At 38.8% G+C, this 24,537-nt stretch overlaps 1 protein-coding gene across 7 annotated transcripts in view; it reads right to left on the bottom strand.

Annotated features, from left to right (window-relative positions):
* The window catches only part of PCNX1 (pecanex 1), a 172,573-nt gene that overhangs the window by 6,454 nt on the left and 141,582 nt on the right, over positions 1 to 24,537 (bottom strand). For 6 of the 7 annotated variants that reach the window (XM_047796813.1, XM_047796815.1, XM_047796816.1 and 3 more), the window contains 8 exons: positions 22,528 to 22,781; positions 20,186 to 20,416; positions 13,374 to 13,474; positions 12,510 to 12,660; positions 6,612 to 6,842; positions 5,497 to 5,771; positions 2,909 to 3,117; positions 57 to 499 (listed from right to left, as the gene is read on the bottom strand). In XM_047796813.1, coding sequence (XP_047652769.1) covers positions 57 to 499; positions 2,909 to 3,117; positions 5,497 to 5,771; positions 6,612 to 6,842; positions 12,510 to 12,660; positions 13,374 to 13,474; positions 20,186 to 20,416; positions 22,528 to 22,781 — 1,895 coding nt within the window. The remainder of the gene's footprint in view (positions 1 to 56; positions 500 to 2,908; positions 3,118 to 5,496; positions 5,772 to 6,611; positions 6,843 to 12,509; positions 12,661 to 13,373; positions 13,475 to 20,185; positions 20,417 to 22,527; positions 22,782 to 24,537) is intronic. The other variant, XM_047796818.1, reaches the window with a different exon arrangement.

The raw sequence follows: 24,537 nt of genomic DNA, 5'->3' as shown, positions 1-24,537 counted from the left end.
AAATAAAAACTACTGAGTAAGAGAAACAGTGCAATTAGAACCCTGGGCTTACTCACTTGGACTCTGTAAATCACCTCCCCCTTTTTGGCATGTGAATTATTGGCAGGACTTAAGGTGTTGCTGGGCTGTGTGTCAGAGATGCTGCTCTGACCTCCATCTGTCCCCAGAAAGCCCACGAGGGTGTGGTGTTTGCAGGCTGGGATGCTTTGGCTGGAGCTGCTAGAGGAAGGCAGGCCGTGCTGCACACAGGCCATGCCGCTCTGACTGGAGGGTTCCATCTGGTTCACCATGGACAGGCGGGACTGGATGGATGATGGTAAGTTTCGAAGTGATATCTGGCTAGTGGAAGAGCGCCGACAAGGCACAAATCCCGTGGTGGACATCCGGAGAGATGAGTGCCGGCTGCTATAGCAGTATGAAGACTGGCTAGCCACGGAGGCCCGGGCAGGGGACTGTCTGACCAGGCCGGACTGCACAGAGTGAGAGCTGTGGCTAGTGCCTGGGGACAAGAGACAACAACAACATTCATTCTAAGTGCAACGATTCTAATACTATTTACTTCTGTTAGTTTCTAAGACTTACTCCCTTAAAGCTGCTCATCCTAAATTTGCTGGTGAATTTATATACCTAAGACTTTTTTCTTTTCTCTTTTTTGGCCAACCCGAGGTATACAGAGTTCCCCGGTCAGCGATCAGATCTGAGCCACAGCTATGACCTAAGCTGCAGCTGTGGCTGCACCAGATGCTTAACCCACTGCGCTGGGCTATGGATCGTACCTGTGTCCCAGTGTTCCCAAGATGCCGCCAATCTTATTGCACCACAGTGGGAACTCCTACACTAAAGACCTTTAAAGTTGCCAAAAAGAAATGAATATCTGAGATGTTTTCTTACATGATTTTATAATATAATTTTTATTTGCTGAAGCTTTTAAAAATCCAAATTCTGGGTATAAAAAACATTAAATAATTTACAGCAAATAGCACATTTTAGGGTTGAGGTAAACCCTAAAATTTCTTTAAATGTTTCAGAATAACAAGAATACCTCTCTACTACATTAGAAATGAAATATCTCATAAAAATGACACAGTGAGAAATATTTATTAATGATCTACTATGTGGCAAGCTTTGTAACGACTATTTCTCAAAGTGGTGAGTATTAATGCCCTTTCGATCTATTCCAATGACAAGCTAACCTACCTGAAGACACAGTGAGGCTGCACCGTAATTTCACAGACACTAAGGGATTAGTACTAAATATGAACAACCAGTGATACTGAATCTCAGGTTCTTCAAATGGCTTAATATGAGTCTTCAGCTTTGTGACGATTATTAAAAAATGAATATTAATTACACTGAAAAATAATTACATGGACTTTTTATCTGAAAATAAAAAAAGCTTGGAGTTCCCATCATGGTGCAGCGGAAATGAATCTGACTAGGAATCATGAAGTTGTGGGTTCGATCCCTGGCCTTGCTCAGTGGGTTAAGGATCCGGCGTTGCCGTGAGCTGTGGTGTAGGTTGCAGATGAGGCTCGGATCCCGCGTTGCTGTGGCTCTGGTGTATGCAGGCAGCTATAGCTCTGATTAGACCCCTAGCCTGGGAATCTCCATATGCTGCGGATGCAGCCCTTAAAAGACAAAAGACAAAAGACCAAAAAAAAAAAAAAAAAAAGGAAAGAAAAAGAGCTAATCAATGTAAGAGCAAAAGGTACATTTAAAGAAGCACATTGGAAGCTTTAGGTGTTTACTCAGGAGGTTAAAAAAAAAAAATACGAAACATTAATCACACGCTTGTCAGGAGTTTCACCAATACCAGTGCCATTGGATTTTTTTAAAAACTGAAGAAAATGTTTTAAGATTTCATCTGGTCCATGTGAATGGGGGTGGGGGGGACAGTGCTGGATCAATTGACCAGTCATGGGAATAGGTGAAATCTGAGTCCTGCTCCATCCCAGGTAGACTACAGTACTCATTAAAAGGTTAATTAGAAAAAGAATACTTTCCTTTGGGATAAGGAAAATTTTCTTGAATAGGATACAGAAAGTATTAACTATAAAAGGAAAAAAGATGAGCAAATTGCTCTATAAAAAAATCACAATTTCTCAGCAAAAAAAAAAAAAAGAAAAAAGAAAAAAGAAAGCCACTCTTCATGGAAGAGAATGAAAAGCCAAGATACAGAATGGAAAAAGGTATTTGTAGTGCAGAAAACTGTTACGGAGCTTCAATCCAGCATATACAAATATAAATAAGGAAAAGAAAGAAAAGATAGACTTAAACATGAACTTCAGAAAGAGCTGATAAACTCATTTAAAAGTTTCCAACCTCAGGTAGCAGAGTTATGCAAAATACAATTCAGCTAAAGACCACCCCCTTCTCCTGTCTCTCTGAGAGAGGTGGGAATGATAATACTCAAAGGTGTACATTCCTACATATGACTAATGAGAGTATGAATAGGTTAAAAAAAACTCTGGAAAGATTTTTGGCATTATTATGAGTCTTAAAATATTCTCACAATCTTTGAATATTATGAGTCTTAAATATTCTCACAATCTTTGACTTGATTCCATTTATAAAGTTTCCAGCCTAAGAAAATAAGTGACTGTAAAGATTTATATACAGATGATTTCAACATTCAGATGAAACCAAATCATCGTTCAACAGGGTTAAATTATATTAAAGATCATTAGCCTTGAAAAATACTTTCGAAGAGATGTTATTTCAAGTAATATATGTTTACGTATTTATGCAATGATTAAAATAAAAAAGTAGGATAATGTCCAATGGGAATCAAATAAAATTCTATTATATATTTCTAAGCAGGTAATGTGCTATCCTTTTCACACACACATACTGCCTGGACCCCATGGTTAGAGACTAACATGACATACATCACTGGGTTTCACATTACCTAGTGTTGGAGGGTAGGAGGTGACAGGAGGATGGAGTCCTGCTCCCGAGGATCCCTGGCCTGGGTTTCCAGTGCCCCCTTGGGACACATTGCTGTGGGCGTCATTGGCAGTTGTTGCATTGTTACTAGTGCAGGAAGTTCCACCTCCAGTGTCAGAGTCTTCAATATTGCCACCACTGTTACACCCAGCTCCACAACCTTTTCTTAACCTAGGAACAAATACCAGTAGTAAGCACTGTCCCAAGATCACTTCAAGGCAGGTATTTTAATCCTTTTCTAGCTATTCTGCATATTGAATGCTACTAATGTTCATCTTTGAGAGTCTTCATGGGAATCAATATTAGGAACCATTCTTCCCAATGGATCTCACTTTTATACTCTGTATCATCTTTCCTATGTCCACTCTAACAAAGAACTTTACATAAAAAATTGTATCATTAAGATCTCAGCTGGAGAAGTTCCTGTCCTGGCTCAGCAGAAAAACCAATCTGACTCGTATCCATGAGGATGCGGGTTTGATCCCTGGCCTCACCCAGTGGGTTATGGATTAGGTGTTGCTATGAGCTGTGGTGTAGGTCACAGATGCAGCTTGGATCTGGCATTGCTATGGCTGTGGTGTGGGCTAGCACCTGCAGCTCTGATTTGATCCCTAGACTGAGAACCTCCACATGCTGCAAATGCAGCCCTAAAATTTAAAAAAAAAAAAAAAAAAAAGGAAAAAAAAGATCTCAGTTGGATACAGAATTCTTGCCAGTGTATACAACCCAAGAAAACCTAACTGATTTAAATTATTTTATGTTGTAGTACACCTAAAGAAAGCTACTGAAATAATTTTTCTTTAAGTGTAGGGTGACCAACTCTTGCGGTTTTCCCACGACTGTCTGAGTCTGACACCGAAAATCTGCATTCCAGAAAACCCTCAGTCCTGGGCAAACAAGGCAATTCCAGATCAACACCTATTTTTTGAAAAAAAAATAAATAAATAAAATTTTTTTGGACACTACCCTGGTTTGTATTCTTCCTTCTGTCTGAATAGGGGTTGATGTTAAAATGGTGAAATTTTAATTGGTACAACTACTATAGAAAAGAGTATGGAGATGCCTTAGAAAACTAAGTATAGAACTATTATATGACACAGCAATCCCCCTCTTGGGCATATATCTGGACAAAACTTTCCTTGAAAAAGACACATGCACCTGTATGTTCATTGCAGCTCTATTCCCAATTGCCAAGATGTGGAAACAACCTAAATGTTCATCAACAGATGAATGGATTAAGATGTGTATATATACACATTGGAATACTACTCAGCCATAAAAAAAGAACAAAACAATGCCATTCACAGCAACATAGATGGAACTAGAGACTCTCATATTGCGTGAAGTAAGTCAGAAAGAGAAAGACAAATACCATATGATATTACTCATATCTGCAATCTAATACATGGCACAAATGAACCTTTCCACAGAAAAGAAAATCATGGACTTGGAGAATGGACTTGTGGTTGCTAAGGGGTGGGGGTGGAGGGAGTGGGATGGACTAGGAGTTTGGGGTTAACAGATGCAAACTATTGCCTTTTGAATGGATAAGCAATGAGATCCTGCTGTATAGCACTGGGAACTATATCTAGTCACTTACAATGGAGCATGATAATGTGAGAAAAAGAATGTATGTGTCACCTTGCTGTACAGTACAAAGTTGACAGAACACTGGAAACCAGCTATAGTGGAAAAAATAAAAATCATTTAAAAAATGGTGAAATTTTACTCTTTAATAATGGGTAAACACCTATTTGAGAGTTCGTTACTCTAATCATATTTTTCCTAAGTTCTGATATTTAAGGATCTGAACAACGACACTTTTTATTTTGGCCATGCCCATGGCATGTGGAAGTTGCTGGGCCAGAGAGTGAACTAGGGCTACAGCAGTGACAATGCTGGATCCTTAACCTGCTGAGCCATAGGGAACTCCTTGAATATCAACTCTTAAGAAACTGAAAACATTCTGTGATTTTCCTTTACTATTCAGTTACTTATGATGATGCTCCTATTACCATATATCATAATTTACTAGACAAAAGGCAGAGGAAAAATTCATGTGTATACTTGGAGACAAGACAGATTTGAGATGTGAGTGTTGGGCAGACTGTTAAAATGGCAACAGTAATTGTATCCCCACATCTCAACATGTACAGTGTGCTCCCCCTACTGCTGGAACGGAATGAATAAAGAACCTAATCCACTTGTACAAGTTTGTTATTCTTCTCGATTTTGCCTTTTGCTGACCCACACATTCTAATAGTAGTGATATACTGTAATGGAGAATTTAAAAAATTAAGGAGAGGGAACAGTTCAAGATTCTACTAAATGCTAGAGCAGTAGTTCCTGACTAGAGCTGTACATTAGATTTACCTAATAACAGTTTGAAGATGCAACTGCTCGGACTCTATTTCCTGAAGCTCAGGTGGGTTTATACTGTGTCATGGTATCTGTATTTCTTCTGCAAGTTTTCCAGGTGATGCTAACGTACACTGCCTCCATGAGGAGGGTATGGACCCACCACCAGAAAAGACAAATCGTACGGCTCACCTGTGCCAGGTTGACACTATAAAGTTTCGGATATTTCCCAAACTGATAGGTCCCCCAAGAATTTCTTTAAGCTGTTCATGGCTGTCAGAGTAAGAAGTTGTCAGGGGTGAAACAAAGATTGGGTAGCCAATAGGCTGATCACAAGATGAGTTGATCATGTTTCTCAGTGCTTGCTTGGCATTTTGGATGCTACCTCTCTCTGGGTTACGATTACGTAGAAAAACAAGCTCCTGCTGTTGCCCTGCCCAAAGGCCTCGGACACACTCCTTATTCACCTGAAAACCAGAACATGCAAGAATTAGGTTAAGGGGCCAAGAAGGACATTTACATAAAGAGAAGAACAGAAATAGGAAGGCTATAAAGGACATTATGATAGCCAACTGTGACACGTAGGAGACATCCGAATAGGAGTTAACTGTTCCACTGTCATTAGGCTGTTAAATAATAAGCAGCTACAGGGCTCTTCCTTCCACTCTGCCTTGTAAACATATCAAGTTAAATGTAGTCCATTTCATTTTCCAAATTGGTGAAGCACTGATTTTTATAACTGAGAAAATAGATACTTTTGATAGAAATGAGAGGCAACAAATATGGAGAGCTGAAAGGATGTTTGTGATTTAGGAGGTTGATTAAAAGAAGAAAAAAAAATAAACCATTATAAATTATCAAAATAAAATTTCAGAGATTAAGCTGCCTAAAACCAAGATATTTAAAATACCAACTAAACAAAAACAAAAAAATCAAGTTAAAGAGTGAACCATTTATAGTGAGGAATCGATCACTATTAAATACGAGCTACAGTATTATTTTGCAACATATCGTATTAGCAATACAGTGCTGACACTTTAAGAGGTGCTGACCAAACAGCACTCACATATCACAGGCAAAAGTCCACCAAAATAGAAACGAACCAAAAATTTAAGGCTTTATGGCACATGAGTAGATTTCAGAGGACAGAGTAAATTACTGACAAATTAAGTGCTCATAAACAGTAAACATTAACGTAGTATGGCCACTTTTTTCCTATAAAAGAGTTTCAATTACTGTTTAAAAATCTGGATAAGGCTATCTACGTCCCATTTTTTCAGAAGCAAACAAATGCCTGGCAAACATACTTTGATGACCCTGAAGCTAAGGTGGCGCCTGTTGAGCATGATGATCTTGTACTCGTTGGTACCATCGTCCATGACGTGCCGCAGCGCCAGCAGGGAGGGAGAGTTGGCCAGGACTGCACTCCGCCATGCAGGGTCCCCCTCGTGCGCTATGACAAGGTTTTTCTCGTGAGACACGATGGCTTCATAGAGCACAGTAGGGTCATCATACTCATCCGGAGAAGTGAAATGGTCCTACACACAGAGATTAAAAATTTAACTTTTTTAGGAAAAGAAGAGAATGACTTCTAGAATGATGAAAGTTTCTGTAATTACTAAATCAATTACTACATTAAATGTCTTAAAAACTGGTTTATATATTTCATATCTGCACACATGTTAGTATTACCTAGAGGTAAATTACAAAGCCTTAAATGTATCCAGGTTAGGAATGAGCTCATTACTGTTATACTACTTCTGTAAATCCCTCAATCCAACTCTATCCTCTTAAGTTTAAGCTAAATCACTTTTATTTATTTTATATATTGTTTCCTTCATTCAAGTTGGTTTTTCATATTTACATATTATTTTTTCTGTTAAAGAATGAGTTTGCTGTTTTCAGTTAAGGAAGGCTAAAACTACATAAACGTTGTCTGAGTTATGTTTAACTATGCTTTTTTTTTTTTTTTTTTTTAACATAAAGCCACTAGAATGATTCTAGTATACTGTTTTACCCAGCTTCTTATCTAGTTAAGATAAGGCTCAAAGCTATGGGTCCTAGTCCTAGAGAAGCTAGTAAAGTCTTCCCTAAAAAACCTTGTGGTCTTATTAACTACTCATCCATCTGATAAGTAGTTAGTTAATGTCTACCATGCGCAAGATTCTATGGCAGGCGGCATGGGTGAAACACAGGAGTACATGAAACGTATCACCCATTCAGAAACCTTCAAATTAACAAAGGCTATAGGACATACACCCAAATAACCGTAACACAAATCTGGATTTCTGAAATGGTGTGTTATTAAGGAAACACAACTATTGTATCAACTGCCTTCATATTTATGGTTGCGAGATTGATAAGTGCTTACATCCAGGTTAAGTACACATTTGTGCCCTAACCAATCGATTGGAATGTGTGCTATCTGGAGAGGCTAGTGAGAGCAAAAAGGCCATTCCCCGAGGAAGCCCCTCCAAGCTGGGGGTTCACCTACATGAGAATAATGTAAGTACGCACTGGACACATGAGTACACACTGTAAAATGTTCTCCAATGTACACTTTCATCTAATTCCTACAACCTTGTCAAACAGGTTGAGCAGGTAATACCAGCATTTCATAAATATCAAAACTGAAGCTCAAAGAGTATTAGCTGCTTCTTAGGTTTATAAAATTAGTAAATGACTATAATCCCAGGGCTTGAACACCTTTTTTAGAGTACTTCTTCATTCTCATTCTTTAAATTTTATGATTATAAAAGTTAAATGAAAAACCTTTCAAGTCCAGTTGATGTGATTAGTGAAAGCTACACAATGCAGGTAGGTGGCTTTGAGCTGGATCTTAAAGAATGAATGCAATCTCAGTGGATGGAGTTATGGCCAAGTGTGGGAAAGGGAAAGGGCTCCAGGTGAGACAACCTGCTAGTGCTTCGTCCAGACTTCTTCTACCAGGCTGGTGCACTCCTCTCTCCACTGCTCTGAGTGCTGGCTGCTAGGAGCCCAGAGATGTCTCTTCTTCCAAGAGCTGCCTTCATAGCTTGATGGAGTTGCCAGGTAAGAAATGCCAGAGGAGGGTTTTTCTCCCCTTGGTTGTGGGGTGTTCAAGGTAACTTAACATAACTTGGAGATATGCACACTCCAGAGCTCCCTTTAGAATCTAGTGAAAGCTAGAATTCAGCTAAAAGACTTTTTGCTGAGCTTCTTCCCCACTTTGATCACTTCCTTATAAATTTTCCTGGGGGCATCCCCTCAATTAATCTCTTGCACAAGAATCCTGGACTTTGAGTTCACTTTCCTATAGTAGAAGATAGCTAGATTTCATAGGATGTGCTCTCTTTCAGCAAGTTCAATTACAGAAGAAATGACATCCTTGTATAGTAGTATCTGTAAAATTATTTGAATGGGGAGTTCCCATTGTGGTGCAGCGGAAATGAATCCGACTAGTAACCATGAGGTTGTAGGTTCGATCCCTGGCCTTGTTCAGTGGGTTAAGGATCTGGTGTACCATGAGCTATGGTGTAGGTCACAGATGCGGCTCGGATCTGGCATTGCTGTGGCTGTGGTGTAGGCTGGCATCTATAACTCTGATTCAACCCCTAGCCTAGGAACTTCCATACACTACAGGTGTGGCCCTAAAAAGCAAAAAAAAAGATTTCTTAAATTAAATATAAAATTAGTTTTCAAATAAATTTTAAAAATGTCCCCAATTATTCTAGGAAAAGTCTTCAGAAACAGGAGCTCCTGTTATGGTGCAAGGGGATCTGTCGTGTGTTGGGAGCTGCTGGGACTTGGGTTCAATCCCCGGCCCAGCACAATGGGTTAGGGATCCAGTGTTGCTGCAGCTTGTGGTTTCGATAGCAGCTTTGGTGCTGATCTGATCCATGGCTTGGGAGCTCCATATGCTGCAGGGCAGCCAAAAATGACCAAAAAAGTCTTCAGAAGCATTTTAGAAATATACTTGCATTATGAGCAGGAAATATTTTTTGAAAACAATGAAATTCACTTAATAAACACTCACTGGCCACCAAGCACTGTGCTAAGCAATGAGCAGAGAGTAACAAAAGTTATGCCAGTCCTCAAAGAGACCCCAGATTGTAAGATTTTCACTTACAGTATCTCCTGTAAAACGAGATAGAACTAAAATAAGCCAGTTACAGTCTAACAACCAAGTAAATCCTTAAAGAGAATAGTAATGATGTTTTACAAAATGATTAAATAGAGGATAAGAGAGAACATATCAAAAGGACAATTTGCTTGATTTCTCTGAGTTTTGGTTACTCTTCACCTACAAGCCTGAGATTAAAATAATTTTCTAGGTTGTGGGTAATATAACATGTATGAGAGCACTGGTACATTACAGGGCACTCTAAAATACCATACAGATAATAATTTCAATTTCTCAAGTAAAAACATAACACATTAGATTGGTAAATTAAAAAATAGAAAAGAACTATAAAGGAGAAAATAAAAAGTTAAAAAAATACCTATGAAGTGGTAAAGCACACTATCAGACTGTCTGAAACAAAAGAGAAATTTTGTATTTTTAGCTCTCTGGGAGCAGAATTTTCTTTTTTGGTCTTTTTGCCCTTTCTAGGGCTGCTCCTGTGGCCCCCAGAGGTTCCCAGGCTAGGGGTCCAATCAGAGCTGCAGCCGCCAGCCTGCGCCAGAGCCACAGCAACGCGGGATCCAAGCCTCGTCTGCAACCTACACCACAGCTCACGGCAATGCCGGATCCTTAACCCACTGAGCAGGGCCAGGGATTGAACCCACAACCTCATGGTTCCTAGTTGGATTCGTTAACCACTGAGCCATGACGGGAACTCCTGGGAACAGAATTTTTTAAAATCAAGTTTGAGGTATAATTTACGTACAATAAATTGCACCCATTTAAAGAGTACAGATGCACTTTGACCTATGTGCGCACCCATGTCACCACTGCTACAATGCAGACAGAGATTACCATCATCCCCAAGTTCCCTGTTGCCTTCTGGCTTTCAATCACTACACTGATCCACAGTCACTTATCAACCACTGATCTCCTATCACTACAGATTAGTTTGGCCTGTTTTAAATGTTATATAGATAAAATGATTCAACATGTACTCTTTTCACGTCTGCTTCTCCTACTCTGCATGTTTGGGATTTATTCCTGCTGTGGCATCTAACAGTAGATCATTTCTTTCTATTGCTAAGTGACAGATCTGTTGATGAACATCTGAATTGTTTCTAGTTTGGGCTATTACGACTAGAACTGCTTTGCACACTGTGTGTTAAGTCTTTGTATGGACAGAAACTTTCATTCTCTTGGGTAAATATGTAGGAGTAGAATTGCTGAGTCATATGGCAAGTGGGTACTAATCCTGTCTTTTACCATCCCAGCCTTTTTGTGGATTTTCTTGAGCACATATGAACTCTGGAGATGACCAGTACTGACTTACACATCTATCTTTTCCCAGCTGGGGTGAATGGCTGTTGCTTGTTTCTTTACAGGGTCAGTCTTACCCTCCTCAAATGTGCATATGAATCATGGAACTTCTCCAGGTTGCATCCATGCTCTCATCTTCTCCCCTCCTCCAGCCCTCCATGCCTCTGGCTCCTGAGTCCACCTCCTTACCCTCCCTGTTCATCACTGGTGCCATCGGTCATGGCTAATAGTGAGAGTGTACTGTACCCAAGTGTGCTGGACTTGGTTATAAGGCAGGGAACCACTGTCACAGGGCACTAACACCACAGCTAAGAAACATGTAATGACCTGGCAGCAACAGGCAAGAGCACCTGTAGGGAGAAGTGGGCACAGAGACCTAATGTATCAGAAACTACAGAGAGCCTGTACCTCAGTTTCATCTCTGCAGATGGAGATAAAATATCTGTCGTAATTTTTAGAATTAACTGAAGATGTCTGTCAGGAACTATGAGGTAATTATGCTCATAGTATTTCTCATGTAGCAGGTATACAATGAATACCATTTGAGAAATGCTAAGTTTTAACAGTATTTTAATAAGAAGTCATTATCTTTTTCTTTTAAATACACTGAATTCTGTCTCAAAATTCTAATGCTAGTCTGAAGAAGACAATTCTATTTGATTCCAAATGTGTATTTTCCCTATCATCCTCAAAACAGTATTCCATTTTCCATGAGATGTTCAAGTAACATCATCCTTATTAGTAACATTCCTAAATAATATGGGATGTTAACTTCATTCTAACACTTTAAATCACAGTAAAAATCATCTAAAGAGTAATTCACTCTCTATTTGGGGGAAAACGGATTCATTCAGATTTGAGCTTAGCAGATGCAGTTTTACTTTTTTTTTCTTTTCTTTTCTTTTCTTTTTTTTTTTGCTTTTTAGTGCCACATCTGCTGCATATGGAGGTTCCCAGGCTAGGAGTCTGATCGGAACTACAGGTGCCAACCTATGCCACAGCCAGATCGGAGCCGTGTCTGCGACCTATACCACAGCTCACAGCAACGCTGGATCCTTAACCCACTGAGCAAGGCCAGGGATTGAATCCACAACCTCATGGTTCCTAGTCGGATTTGTCTCCGCTGTGCCACAACAGGAACTCTAGCAGATGCATTTTAATGAGAACTGTCATTTGGTCTCTATCATCAGATATGATAGTTACTGTCAGATGAAATTATTACAGCAGCAAGTGCCAATCTTAATTGCGAAATATATTCTTAAAGTGATCCAGGGCTTTGGATATGCATTTGTGGACCCAACTTAATTTTACTGCCATACTAGGATTATTTAATTAAGGCTAACTCTGTCCTAACCATCTATTATTCTATATAACACGCTAAATGAAGCTCACAGTTCAGTAACAGCAGCCCTTACGTAAGACTTCTGAGATGCTGTTACATTGTACTGGCAGTCAGCTCACACCCACCCACAGAAAGGCATGAATTACAGTCACATGAAGTCAGAGTAGCTATTACAGCGGCCAAAGACTTTTACTTTGAATTTGTCCCTGCTTGTGTTTTCCCTCAAGTTCATGCCCAGGTCACTTGCTAATATTAATACTCCACTCTACTCTTGGAAACATAGGCTCAGGATCCTAAGACTTAATATCGTGTCATGAATCATGTTTTTCTTTGTTTCAAATCAGAGTACTTCTCAAAAAGGTCCTAAGAAACATTACCTGGAAGTCAAGTGAAGAAATACCATTGAACACCAGTGATGCATTAGGAATTTCCTCCTCTTACCTGGTGAAGTTTAATGGACATACGGATTCCAGGGACTACTACTTTTCTTAGCAATTCCATGTCAGCAAAGATCCATTCATCTCGAATTGAAGAAATACGGAAATCTCCCTTAAACAGGGCATGTAATCCATAGAGGAATGACTCTAAATTACTGTTAAGATTAAAGATAAAAGTTTACATATTTTGACAAAGGTTTTCCTTTACACAGATTCTAACATCTGTTTATTCTAACATCAGAATCAAGAGGGATAGAGCTGGTTTGACCGGAGGCCCTTGTTCATGAGCTACTATAATAGTGAATCCATGGAAATAAGCAACAGGCAGAATCCGTAAGTTAAAGGAAATTAAGGAAGGCCTAATGGAAAACTTTAGTAATCACAGAAGAAACTTAAATATGTGGTTTTCTTAATTCTAATTCAATTAGATATATATGTCAAGAAATCCAGTTTATAATTACAGTCCCAAACTCTAATGTACCACTGTACTAAAAGTATAAATGCTCTGAACAAAAATTGCAAGGAGATAATGGGAAAATAAAAACAAGTGAACTGTCAGAAAAATAGATGTATATGGGAAGAGATCAATCATACATTATGAATTGATTATTTTTTAAAATGTCTTAAATCCACTAAATTCTCATTATCAATAGTTGCCCATACATGTATGGATTTTAAGAGCCAGGGCTGTTAACCATTTAGAACTGCTACTATGTTCAGCAAAAAGATCTATGTAATAGTATAATAACTGAAGAGACATTTGCAATAAACTAGCACAGAATGCTTCCATTAAAAACTATTTTAGATTTTTTAGATTTAGGTTATAAAGCTTCCAGTGTATTTCTAAAAACAGATATGCCCTCTTTACCTGGACATGTGGTGGGATGCAGTCCCCAAAGCTCTCCGTCCCAGAACACAGAGTCCATAACAAAGGGTCACTAGAGATGAATCTTTGTCCACATCCAGTGGCTTAAAAAAAACCACAAAGAACAAGGTGAGGGGGGTCAAAAGGTACAGATTTCCAGATATAAAATAACTGTGTCACTGGGATGTAATGTACAGCATGGTGATCCGGGGCTGCATATCTGCAAGTTACTAAAAGAACAGATCCTAGACGTTCACATCACAAGGAAAAAAATAATTCTAACTGTATAGTGAAAAACTTATTGCGGTGATCATTTTGCACTATATACAAATATTGTATGATTATGCTGTACACCTGAAACTCATTAATGTTATATGTCAATTACACCTCAATAAAAAAAAAAGGAAAACAAAAGGATGTTAGTTCAGGAAGGTATATAAATATTTAACAAATCAGCAGATATTTAATAAATCAGAGAGGATATGGAACTCAACCAGTACATACTTTCTATCTCTTCAAATAAAAGTACTCATGAAAATAAATTTAACAAACAGCATGACATGAAGTATAAACGTGTACGGGGAGGTTCTTTGGAATCTTTAAATAAAATCTAACACTTTATAATACTGGAACAGACTCAAAAAGAACTGGCTGTGTTAGAGTATTAGGATCTTGGTTAAACATCTCAAGGTACTTGTTGATACACATCATTACTGATATTGTCTGCTCCTGAAAATACAATAGTGCATTAATTAGTTATTTCTGGACTTGGGAAGCAGGCTATTAGTGATAGCTGCATTAGCTTCTAAGTGACTATAGCCGCAGTAAAGAAAATCAAACTGGCATCTATAGAATACTGCTTCCCCTCAACTTTTTAACTGCTTACCTTGATTACTGACCATTATATATTATATATATAAAGTGTACAATACTATTTATATGTATATACACATACACACAAAAAATGGTATACCTTATACAACACTAAAGGAATTCTTGGAAGCATCTCAGTTACTCTGAAGAAACCTAGCAAAGTGGTTCTCAAAGTGTAATCCTAGGACACAACATTAGCGCCATCTAGGAACTTATTAGAAATGCAAATTCTCGAGCGACTTCAGACCTATAAAGTCAAATTCCACCAAAAACACTCTAGGTGATTCAAATGTATGCTAAAGTTGAAGAATCATGGATAAAGGATGATAATAAGCTTAAAAATTTTAACTTTGCCAATGGTTTATATATTTGGCTTTAAGATATTAACTTAATATAGATAGGTTAATTACCATTAACTAGGTAATTTAGTTAATAATAATAACTGTGTCAGAGATCCTCTAGTTTCTTGCCAATTAGAGAGAGGTTTTTTTTTTTGGTCTTTTCCAGGGCTACACCCGTGGCATATGGAGGGTCCCAGGCCAGGGGTTGAATTGGAGTTGTAGCCGCCGGCCTACACCACAGCCACAGCAACGTGGGATCAGAGCCGAGTCTGCAACCTATACCAGAGCTCACGGCAACGCCCAATCCTTAACCCCCTGAGCAAGGCCAGGGATTGATTGAACCGGCTACCTCATGGTTCCTAGTCGGATTCATGAACCACTGAGCCATGATGGGAACTCCCCAGTAAGAGAGGTTTTGAGGATACATTATCTCTTACAGCATTTACCTCAGTTTCATCAACCAGGCTCTTTGAAGGAATTTTGTGTCCAGGTTATAAAACATCAGATAACAAAAGTACTTGTTTTAAGAAATAGGAAAGGAAAATGAGAGGGTGTGTATATAGACTTGAAGTTTGAAGGTGGTTATAATGGATGATGAGATTATGGACAATTTTCTTTCTTTTCTGTCTCCCTCCCTTCCCTACCCAGTCAACTTTATGTGCTGAAAATGTGTTGCTTTTGTGATGAAAAAAAAAAATTTTTTTTTAAATTTAGTTCAGGCTTCTCAATCTGGCCAAGATAGAATTATAAAGACCAGATTTACCCTTGCACCTGAAATAACCAAAGACTTGGAGAGACCATATGAAACAATGGAACAATGGTTTTGAGACATTAGATACAAATCCCTGAGAGATGGGATACAAAGGAGGTACTCTACAAGTTTCCAGGCCATAGCCCAAGGAAGAAGAACACAGGTAGAGCCTAGAGGTCTCCAAGCTGAGGAGTCAGCTGGGAGTCTGGGGAGGTCAAGGTGGCTAGAGTTTGCAGGGCAAAGTGCCAAGAAGGAGAAAGCTACAAAAGAGACAGCAAGTTTCGGAGACCTGCTGAGGGCCCCTCTTGAGAACAGCAGATTTCTGGCCCAAGGCCGAGAAAAGAACCATCAGAAGAAAGCAGAAAGGAACAATGAAAAAATCTCATAATTCTTTTTGGCTATAGTGCTGAAAAGAATATTGTCTCAGTAACTGGGAAAAACTAGCCCCAGACTAAAGGCTGCACTGGTCCCTCCTAAGAGAGCTTAAAGGCTTAAACCTTGAAAGGATGAAACTGCCTCAAGGAATTTAATTGTGTCATAGAACAAAGTTCAAGAATATTCATAGGAATACAAAATTATCTAGCACTCTTCAAGGTAAAATTCGTGAAGTCTAGCATCCAATCAAACACTGTCAGGCATGCAAAGTACCAGAAAAATAGGACCCACAATTAGAAAAATAACCAATTGTTCAATTAAAACTGACCCAAAATTGACAAAGATGTTAGAATTAGTCAACAAGGACATTAAAAGTTACTATAATTATATTCTCTAAATTCAAAATGATAGAGGAATGACAGTATGTTAAGGAGACATGGAAGATGTATATAAAAGACACAAACCTCAAGAGATACAAAAAAAAAATGCAATGTCTGAGAATAAAAAAATACACTGGATAAGATCAATGGCATATTAAACAATGCAGAAGAAAAAATAAATGATCTAAAAAATACAGCAACAGAAACTATGCAAAATTAAACACACGCACACAAAAAAGACTGAAAAAAATTAGAGCATCAGTGAGATGCTGGACAACTTCAGGCAGCCTAATATAAAGTTATTTGGAGTTCCTCAAAAAAGGGAAAGAAGAAGACAACATTAAAAAAAAAAAACCCAAAACAAAACAGTAACTCAAGGGGAATTCCCGTCGTGGCTCTGTGGTTAGTGAACCCAACTAGTATCTGTGAGGACTCGGGTTCGATCCTTGACCTGGTTCAGTGGGTTAAGGATCTGGCATTGCGGTGGGCTATGATGTAGGTCGCAGATGCACTCGGATCTGGCGTTGCTATGGCTATGGCTGTGGCCGGTGGCTAGAGCTCCAATTTGACCCCTAGCCTGGGAACCTCCATATGCTGTGGGTGCAGCCCTAAAAAGACAAAAACAAAACAAAAAACAAACAAACAAAAAACCCCAGTAACTCAAATATTTCCAAATCTGATGAAAATGATATACGTAGGGATTCAAGAAGCTCAATGGACTACAAGGACAAGCACATGAAGAAAACTACACCAAGGCACAATAAAATTAAACTGCTTAAAACTAGTGATGAAGAGAAAATTGTAAAAGCAGCCAGTGAAAAAGACAGGTTACTATGTGATACATAAAGGCATACCTCGTATAATGCTTCACTTTACTGCGATTCGCAGGTATTACATTTTTCACAACTTAAAGGTCTGTGGCAATCTTGCTTTGAGCAAGTCTATTGGCACCATTTTTTTCCAACAGAATTTGCCCACTTTATGTCTTTGGGTCACATTTTGGTAATTCTTGAAATATTTCAAACCCTCCACCAGCAAAAAGATAAACTTGCTTAAGGAGTTCCTGTCATGGCACAGAGGAAATGAATCCGACAAGGAACCATGAGGTTGGGGGTTCGATCTCTGGCCTCCTTCAGTAGGTTAGGGATCCAGCATTGCCGTGAGCTGTGGTGTAGGCCACAGACACAGCTCGGATCCCGCATTGCTGTGGCTGTGGCATAGGCCACCAGCTGCAGCTCCAATTTGACCCTTAGCCTGGGAACCTCCATATGCCACAGGTGTGGCCCTAAAAAAAGGCAAAAAAAAAAAGGGGGGGGGGAACTTGCTTAAGGCTCAGGTGATGGCTAACATTTTTTAGTAGTAAAGTACTTTTAAATTAAGTAATATACACTGTTACATTTTTAGGGGAACAAGGATAAGAATTATGTCTAAAACATAAAACATAACACTCACATGGACTGGGAAACCAAAATATTTGTGTGACTCACTTCACTGTGATATTTGCTTTATTGTGGCAGTCTGGAACAGAAGCTGCAACAGCTCTGAAGTGTGCCTTTACTATTCGTACAGAGGAACAAAGACAAGAATGTCTACAAACTTCTCGTCAGAAACCATACAAACCAGAAGGCAGTGTGGACAAATCATTAATGTACTGAAAAAAAGATTGGTTCAATCTTGGCAGCTCTATTCTGTTATTGCTAGAGAAAGCATATGTCTTAGATTCTCAAATGCATTAGAAATTCTCACAAAGAATGCTTGCTAATACTGACAACGGTGAAAAAAATGTATGGTCACTTAAGAAGCAAGAAGCAAAGTCAAGCTGAGAATAATCACTCCAATTTAGCATTCTAGGCAGTCAATCCATAGCCATACTTACAAAAACAATATTTTAAGCTCTTCAGCAGACAGGTACAACTATATGAGATTATTCCCTCCTATCATACATATAGTAAGATGAAGGAAAGAATGTATTTTTTTAAAAATTTCTGTAATATGCAAGTTAGAAAACTATCTTGGAAGGAAACTATGGAAAAAAAGCCTGGAAGAAACTTTTAAACACTCAGGCAAGGGGACCAGCACTTGGAGTCAGCAAATCTTTCTGTTTAATTAACTTCCCTAGGAAGACGCTATTCTGGGAATGGTGATTCAGAAAATAGAATGCATGGCTTGAAGGAGGGAGGGATAATCTTGTTCAACTTCAAAAACTGGAGCATGAAGGAAATATTTTAATTTTCCTGATAATTTTCTTGCAGAGGGGCTACAAAAGTACAATACAAGCCGACTGACCTAGTGATAACAAGCTCTCTAAAGATACTGAGAATTCCCATGCCTGAGGTAAATCTTTCGAATGTATGATTTATAAGCAATTAAGAGGATGACTTCCTTGAGCTACGTCCATAACCTCAGCAATACCTCTAAGAGATTATCTATTCCTTAAGGTTTGGGAAGGATGGAACCTGTTCCTGAAGGGCAGACAGTGAGTTCCTAGCCCAGGTGACCGTGGTTTAAAACAAACAAAAGTAACCAATATAGTCTAAGTAAGAGACAGACTATTAGAGTAATATGACCACTCCTCCCACCACACACACAAGGAGTAAGTCCAAGGATTTGAGAACAGTATGCAAAGCATTCCAAGTTCATTTTTCATTTAAGAAAAAAAAAAATAAAATGCTTGTTATGTGTTTGAAAGAAGGGAAGGGAAGATTAGTTTTGAGGTCTTCCATTTCCAGACACTGTCTGCTGGTTCTTTTTCTGAGCCTCTGTTAACAGGTTTTTGGTTTTTTTTTCTCTCTCTCTTCTTCGTTAAACATATACACTGCTCAGTAGCTATTGTGCATTCAGGGCAAAAGCTCAAAGGCCACTGTTCAAAGAGGAATTATCAGGATGCTCCCTTTCTTACTGATGAAATAAAAAGAGAAAAGAGGCTGATATGATGAAGTGCTTCCCTCTAACTCTGAGTAGCTGTAAACAAAGGACGAAACCAGGAGGTGCATCTAAAGATGTCAGTGTGTATGTCCCAGACCATGATGAAGGCACTGGTTGTCAAGGTGGCTCACTATGCTCCATGATACAGAGTAATCCCATACATAGGATGCACAAAGACTTTTGTTTGGAAAGCAACAGTAGTGGAGGAATCAGCTTTTAGAACACAGGTCTTGGTACTGTGATTATGGTAAGTGGAGTCTAACCGTGAGGAGGCAGCAACACCGCCACAAGAGCCATGGGACCTAGAAGAGAACAGTAGTTGGTGAAGTCTATAACTCACCTTTCCTTTAGGGTAAGACAAGTTACCCTGAATTGTGGATTACAAACCACCTGAATTATAGTCACTCACTATGATAAAGTCTGGGTCCCTGGTCTAGACCTACAGAATTAGAATCTCTCAGATAAGGATTAAGAATCTGCATTTTTACACACTCCTACACCATTTTTATACATGTTGACTTTCTTACAAGTCAATAATCTAGGTGAAGACTGTTCAGTATGGCAGCCACTAGCCTACATGGACTATTAAATTTGAATCAACTAAAATTACGTAAAATTTAAAATTCATTTCCTTATTCATATTGGCCACATTTCAAGTGTCTGGCAACCCACCATATGTACTGGGTTAGTAACCACCACAGTGGAAAAACACAGAATGTTTCTATCGTTGCAGAAAATTCTGTTAGCACTGGTCTAGATCTTGGATTAAAGATCCAAGATATTAAATTATCCTAAAGCCTGGTATGTGTGTTGGGGGGCGGTGGTGGAAGATGAGGATGATTCAAAATACAGTCTTTAAGAAAGTGCTACCTGTAATCTTTAACCTAAATCTGTGTATCTGTACGTGCATGCTCAGGGTGAAGGGAGTGCTATTTCAGACAGTGAGATTTCAACACTGCAGATGAAAGAATGAAGGAGGCTACTTTCTCTAACCTGTTTTGGCAGAGCTGGTTTGGCCAAACCACGATGAACCAGACAGGTTCTCCTACCCAGATAGAAAGAGAAAGTCTTGAAAAAGTGACCTCGTAATAAAAAAAAAAAGAGATATTTCTTTCCATCTTTGGAAAAAAAGATTCAAAAAGAGTTATAAACGAAATAAACAAACTCTACCTTTGCTCTTCGGGAAGAGCAATATTCTATCCAGTTGAGGTAAATCACACAGAAACTCTCCCTGGATATGCCCGCTAATCGATGGTCATAGTCTTCATCGATGTTTGGATTAAATGTTGGGTCCACATCCACATAATTTCGATCCGCACACAGACGTAGTCCTTCCTGCATCGTCTCGTTAGCCAGCCACTCCTCTAGCTTAGAAGATGTTGTAACATAATAAATGATACCCTAATGTGGAAAAGATTAGAAACTCAGGCTAAATCACAATCTGAATTAACTCCAACTGCTTGGTAAATTAATTCCAACTGTTTATACTGACAGCATGAATCAAAAATATATTATTCCAGCTCAATACTATAAGGATACTATTTTAAGAATGCTGTAGTAATATATATCAGGCCTTTCTGGATGAAAAAAAATAATACTTTTAAAATCACAAACATAAATTCAGCAAGGCAACTTCAAAAAAATCCTAGTTTATTGACTTTAGGATCTTTCAAAAACAATTCCAGTGTATTGAATTTATACCACCTTGTGATCCAAGGTCAAGTTGTAAAGGTACAATAAACAAAAAAGCAATAGAAATATACACATATTTAGAAAGAGGAAATGCCACACACACACACACACACACACACACACACACACACACACATACACACACAAGGTTATAAAGTCAATCTCTTTAGCTTCCTGAGCTTGGTATTTTGGTTTTTTGTTTGTTTTTTGGCTGCATCCTTGACATACGGACGTTCTTAGAGCAGGGATCCAACCCATGCCACAGCTGTGACCCAAGCCGCTGCAGTGGCAGTGCCAGATCCTTACTTCACCCACTGTTCCACAAGAGGACTCCCCTGAGGTTCGGTTTAATGAAACATTAAATAGAAGACTCGGAAGTTCCTGTTGTGGCTCAGCGAAAACAAACCTGACTAGTATCCATGAGGATTGGGGTTTGATCCCTGGCCTTGCTCAGTGGGTTAAGGATCTGGCGTTGCCATGAGCTGTGGTATAGATCGCAGATACACCTCAGATGTGGTGTTGCTATGGCTGTGGTGTAGGCCGGCATCTATAGCTCTGATTCGACCCCTAGCCTGGGAACTTCCATATGCTGCGAGTAAGGCTATAAAAAAGAAAAAGACGACGACGCAGGCTTCAACCCAATCCGTGCAAATATGGTGGTACCCAGAGGTAATAACACATGAATCATTAAGCTTTAGTACACATTTTCCCCTTAAAAATGTTGGCTTCTCCTCTAAACCCCCCAGTCATAACCATGCTGTATTTCTGTACAATCTTTAACAAAAATAGAAAATCCATGCAGTAAAGAACTAACTTCGCCCAAAGAGAGGTTTGGCTTTTGCACTTGGGTTCTGGGAGGTAACCTCTAATTCCTTGAAATGTCCTGCCTGAGAGTCTTGGTTTACCTTGAGGTTTAGACCCAGAGGTTCTAAGAGGTTCTTAGAACAAAAGCTCCAGAGGATCTGGTGACTGAGGCTGCCAATGTGGAAGGTCAAGCCAGTCTGAGAGACTGTGATCAATAAAAACTGCACACTGAGAGTTCCTTGGTTGGCAACACTCTGTGGGTATTGTCACACATTGTTACTGGGAGAAATAAATATTGTCTGCAAAACTCCCCTGGGAGAGGACAGCTGGAAGCTCTTGCCTTAGTCTCTCCAGACTTTGTCCTATGTGCCTCTCCCCTTGGCAGATTTTAATCTGTATCCTTCCATTTAATAAAACCTAACTTCGAGGATAATGGCTTTGCTGAGTTTTTTGAGTTGTTCTAGCAAATTATTAAACCTGAGTGTGGTCTCAGAGGCCTGAATTCGCAATTGGTGTCAAAAGTGAGGATGCTTTTGGGGACCTCCTAAATCTTGCAATATTGTCATTCACTTTGTTGAAAGCAATGCAAAGAAGTGGTTAACACTAAGGGCTCAGGAGTCAAACAAGCCTGGGTTTTAAATCCCAACCTCCAACTTCTAGTTAGAGGACTTTGGCCAAGTTGACTTTTGATCCTGTCTACTTGTAAAACAGGGATGTGATATTTCTTTAGAGAATTAGCTAAGATATACATATACGTGTGTCTGTGTGTGTATTCCTTCACATGGTGCCTAAAACACATGTGCTACAAATGGTACCCATTAATATTAATTAACAAATGTTAATAAGTTATACTCAAGAAAGAAACAGCAAGACCTTCATAGCTACATAGGTATAATTTACTGACTTTACTGGATACTAGAGAATATAAAACACTACTTAGAAGCAAAGCACAAGTAAACATCTTTTTCAAGAAGAGCCTCTGACATCAGAAGATCTGAGTAGGCACGTACCCTTACCTTGACATAGTAGGTTGTGAGCACTTTCCGAAGATCAAAGACTTGAAGCATAGAAGCAGCACTGTTGTCGGTGATGCTATAACCTTCCAGAATATACTTGGTGACTATCACTTCCCAAGCTAGCCAGCGCTGGCTAAATGCAGCATTGAAGGAAAGCATATGAGGAATATGGCCAGGTTCACAACAGCAAAATCCTTCATCTTCCTCAACACCTTCAGTAATGGCCTCCACTTCCCGTTGCTGACAGTAAGTACCTTTAAAAGAGTGAGAGAGAGAGCACTTATAACAAAGTGAAAATAAACAGGAGGTGGAAAAACAAATGCTTCAAAGACACAAGAAATTTGGAAAAAAGACATTTTATAGCAACTGAAACTATGTGATTGATTTTCCTTAGATTGTTTGCTAACAAACTGCAGCAAGCCCCAGAAACCAGGCGGACCATACATTCATCTTCTGCAGAATTACAATGTATACTAGCACATTCAAGGTTCCAAGAATTTGTGCAATAAAGTAACCTCCTTAGTTCTGAATCATTAATTCTCAAATTTTTCATATTTGGGTTTACAATTGCATTCATAACAAATGAAGGTCAAATGAGTAAAGCTACATCTCATGAAGATTTGCAGTAACTCAAAAACACATGAGTGGAACAAGAGCTGAATCGTCCCACGGCACATAATACATATAAACATGCAGAACTCAGGAGATACTAGGTTCTGTTCTCACCAATAATATGCCATGATGAAAGCAGAAATTTTATTTATATATATATATATATATATATATATATATATATATCCTGCTTATTTGGCTATACAACTTGTAACAGTTCATTTAAACTTTTTTTCTGTTGCCAATTCCAACAATAATTGGATACGTGGCGCAGTGGTTAACGAATCCGACTAGGAAACATGAGGTTGCGGGTTCGGTCCCTGCCCTTGCTCAGTGGGTTAACGATCCGGCGTTGCCGTGAGCTGTGGTGTAGGTTGCAGACGTGGCTCGGATCCTGCGTTGCTGTGGCTCTGGCGTAGGCCGGTGGCTACAGCTCTGATTTGACCCCTAGCCTGGGAACCTCCATATGCTGCGGGAGCGGCCAAGAAATAGCAACAACAACAACAACAACAAAGACAAAAAAAAAAAATTGGTATTTGAGGCTTATTAATGATAAAGGTTCAATTGGTATCAGGTCTGATTATTCTGTACTAGCAAACAATTCTTTGAAGTTTCATTCTGTTATGCAAGATAGCTAATAGGCATTCCCTGCATTAGTGTTATTGAAATAAAAATACAAGATAAGATTAAATATAGAATTAGATCCATAGCAATCTATGCCAACAAAATATCATCCAAAAAGTTAATTTTTATTTCATTCTGTAGTCTTACTTCCACTTAATCTGTAAATTCCCTTTATTATGTAAGGACTGTAGAATGATTACAGCTAATTTTATAGGCACATATTAAAGTTACATTATAATAAAAACGACTTAAGTGGGACTTCATAATTTTTTTTCTTTTAAAGAGAATATATACAACATCTATATTTCAAATGCTTTGAAAGAAAACAATGCCATGAAATTTAGCCCCATCTGGTGGTGGTGGTGAAGGCTGAAGCTAATGAGCTGTGTGGTTTGGTACTCTAGAACTTTTAACAGTTCTATTACTTCACTCTCTTGTTTAATTATGTTGGCAAGCACTTCCAAATTAGTGTTACATAGTGGTGACAAGAAAAAGAAAAAAAAGGCACAAATGAACTTACTGCAGAACAGAAACAAATTCACAGACTTTGAAAAACTTATGGTTACCAAAGGGGACAGGTGGGGTGAGGGAGGGGTAGACCGGGGGTTAGGGATGGAAATGTTCTAAAATTAGGTTGTGATGATGGTTGTACAACTATAAAGATTTTCTAAAAAAGAATGCAAAAAAAAAAAATCAAAAAAGTTTGCCTTGAACCTAATACTAACAGGAATGCCTTCTTTACACACGATACTGACTACAGATACACATATACAT

This window comes from Phacochoerus africanus, chromosome 9 (assembly GCF_016906955.1).
Source record: "Phacochoerus africanus isolate WHEZ1 chromosome 9, ROS_Pafr_v1, whole genome shotgun sequence".
NCBI lineage: Eukaryota > Metazoa > Chordata > Mammalia > Artiodactyla > Suidae > Phacochoerus > Phacochoerus africanus.
Note: the sequence above shows the minus strand (reverse complement) of the source record. Positions and strands in the feature narration are given on the sequence as shown.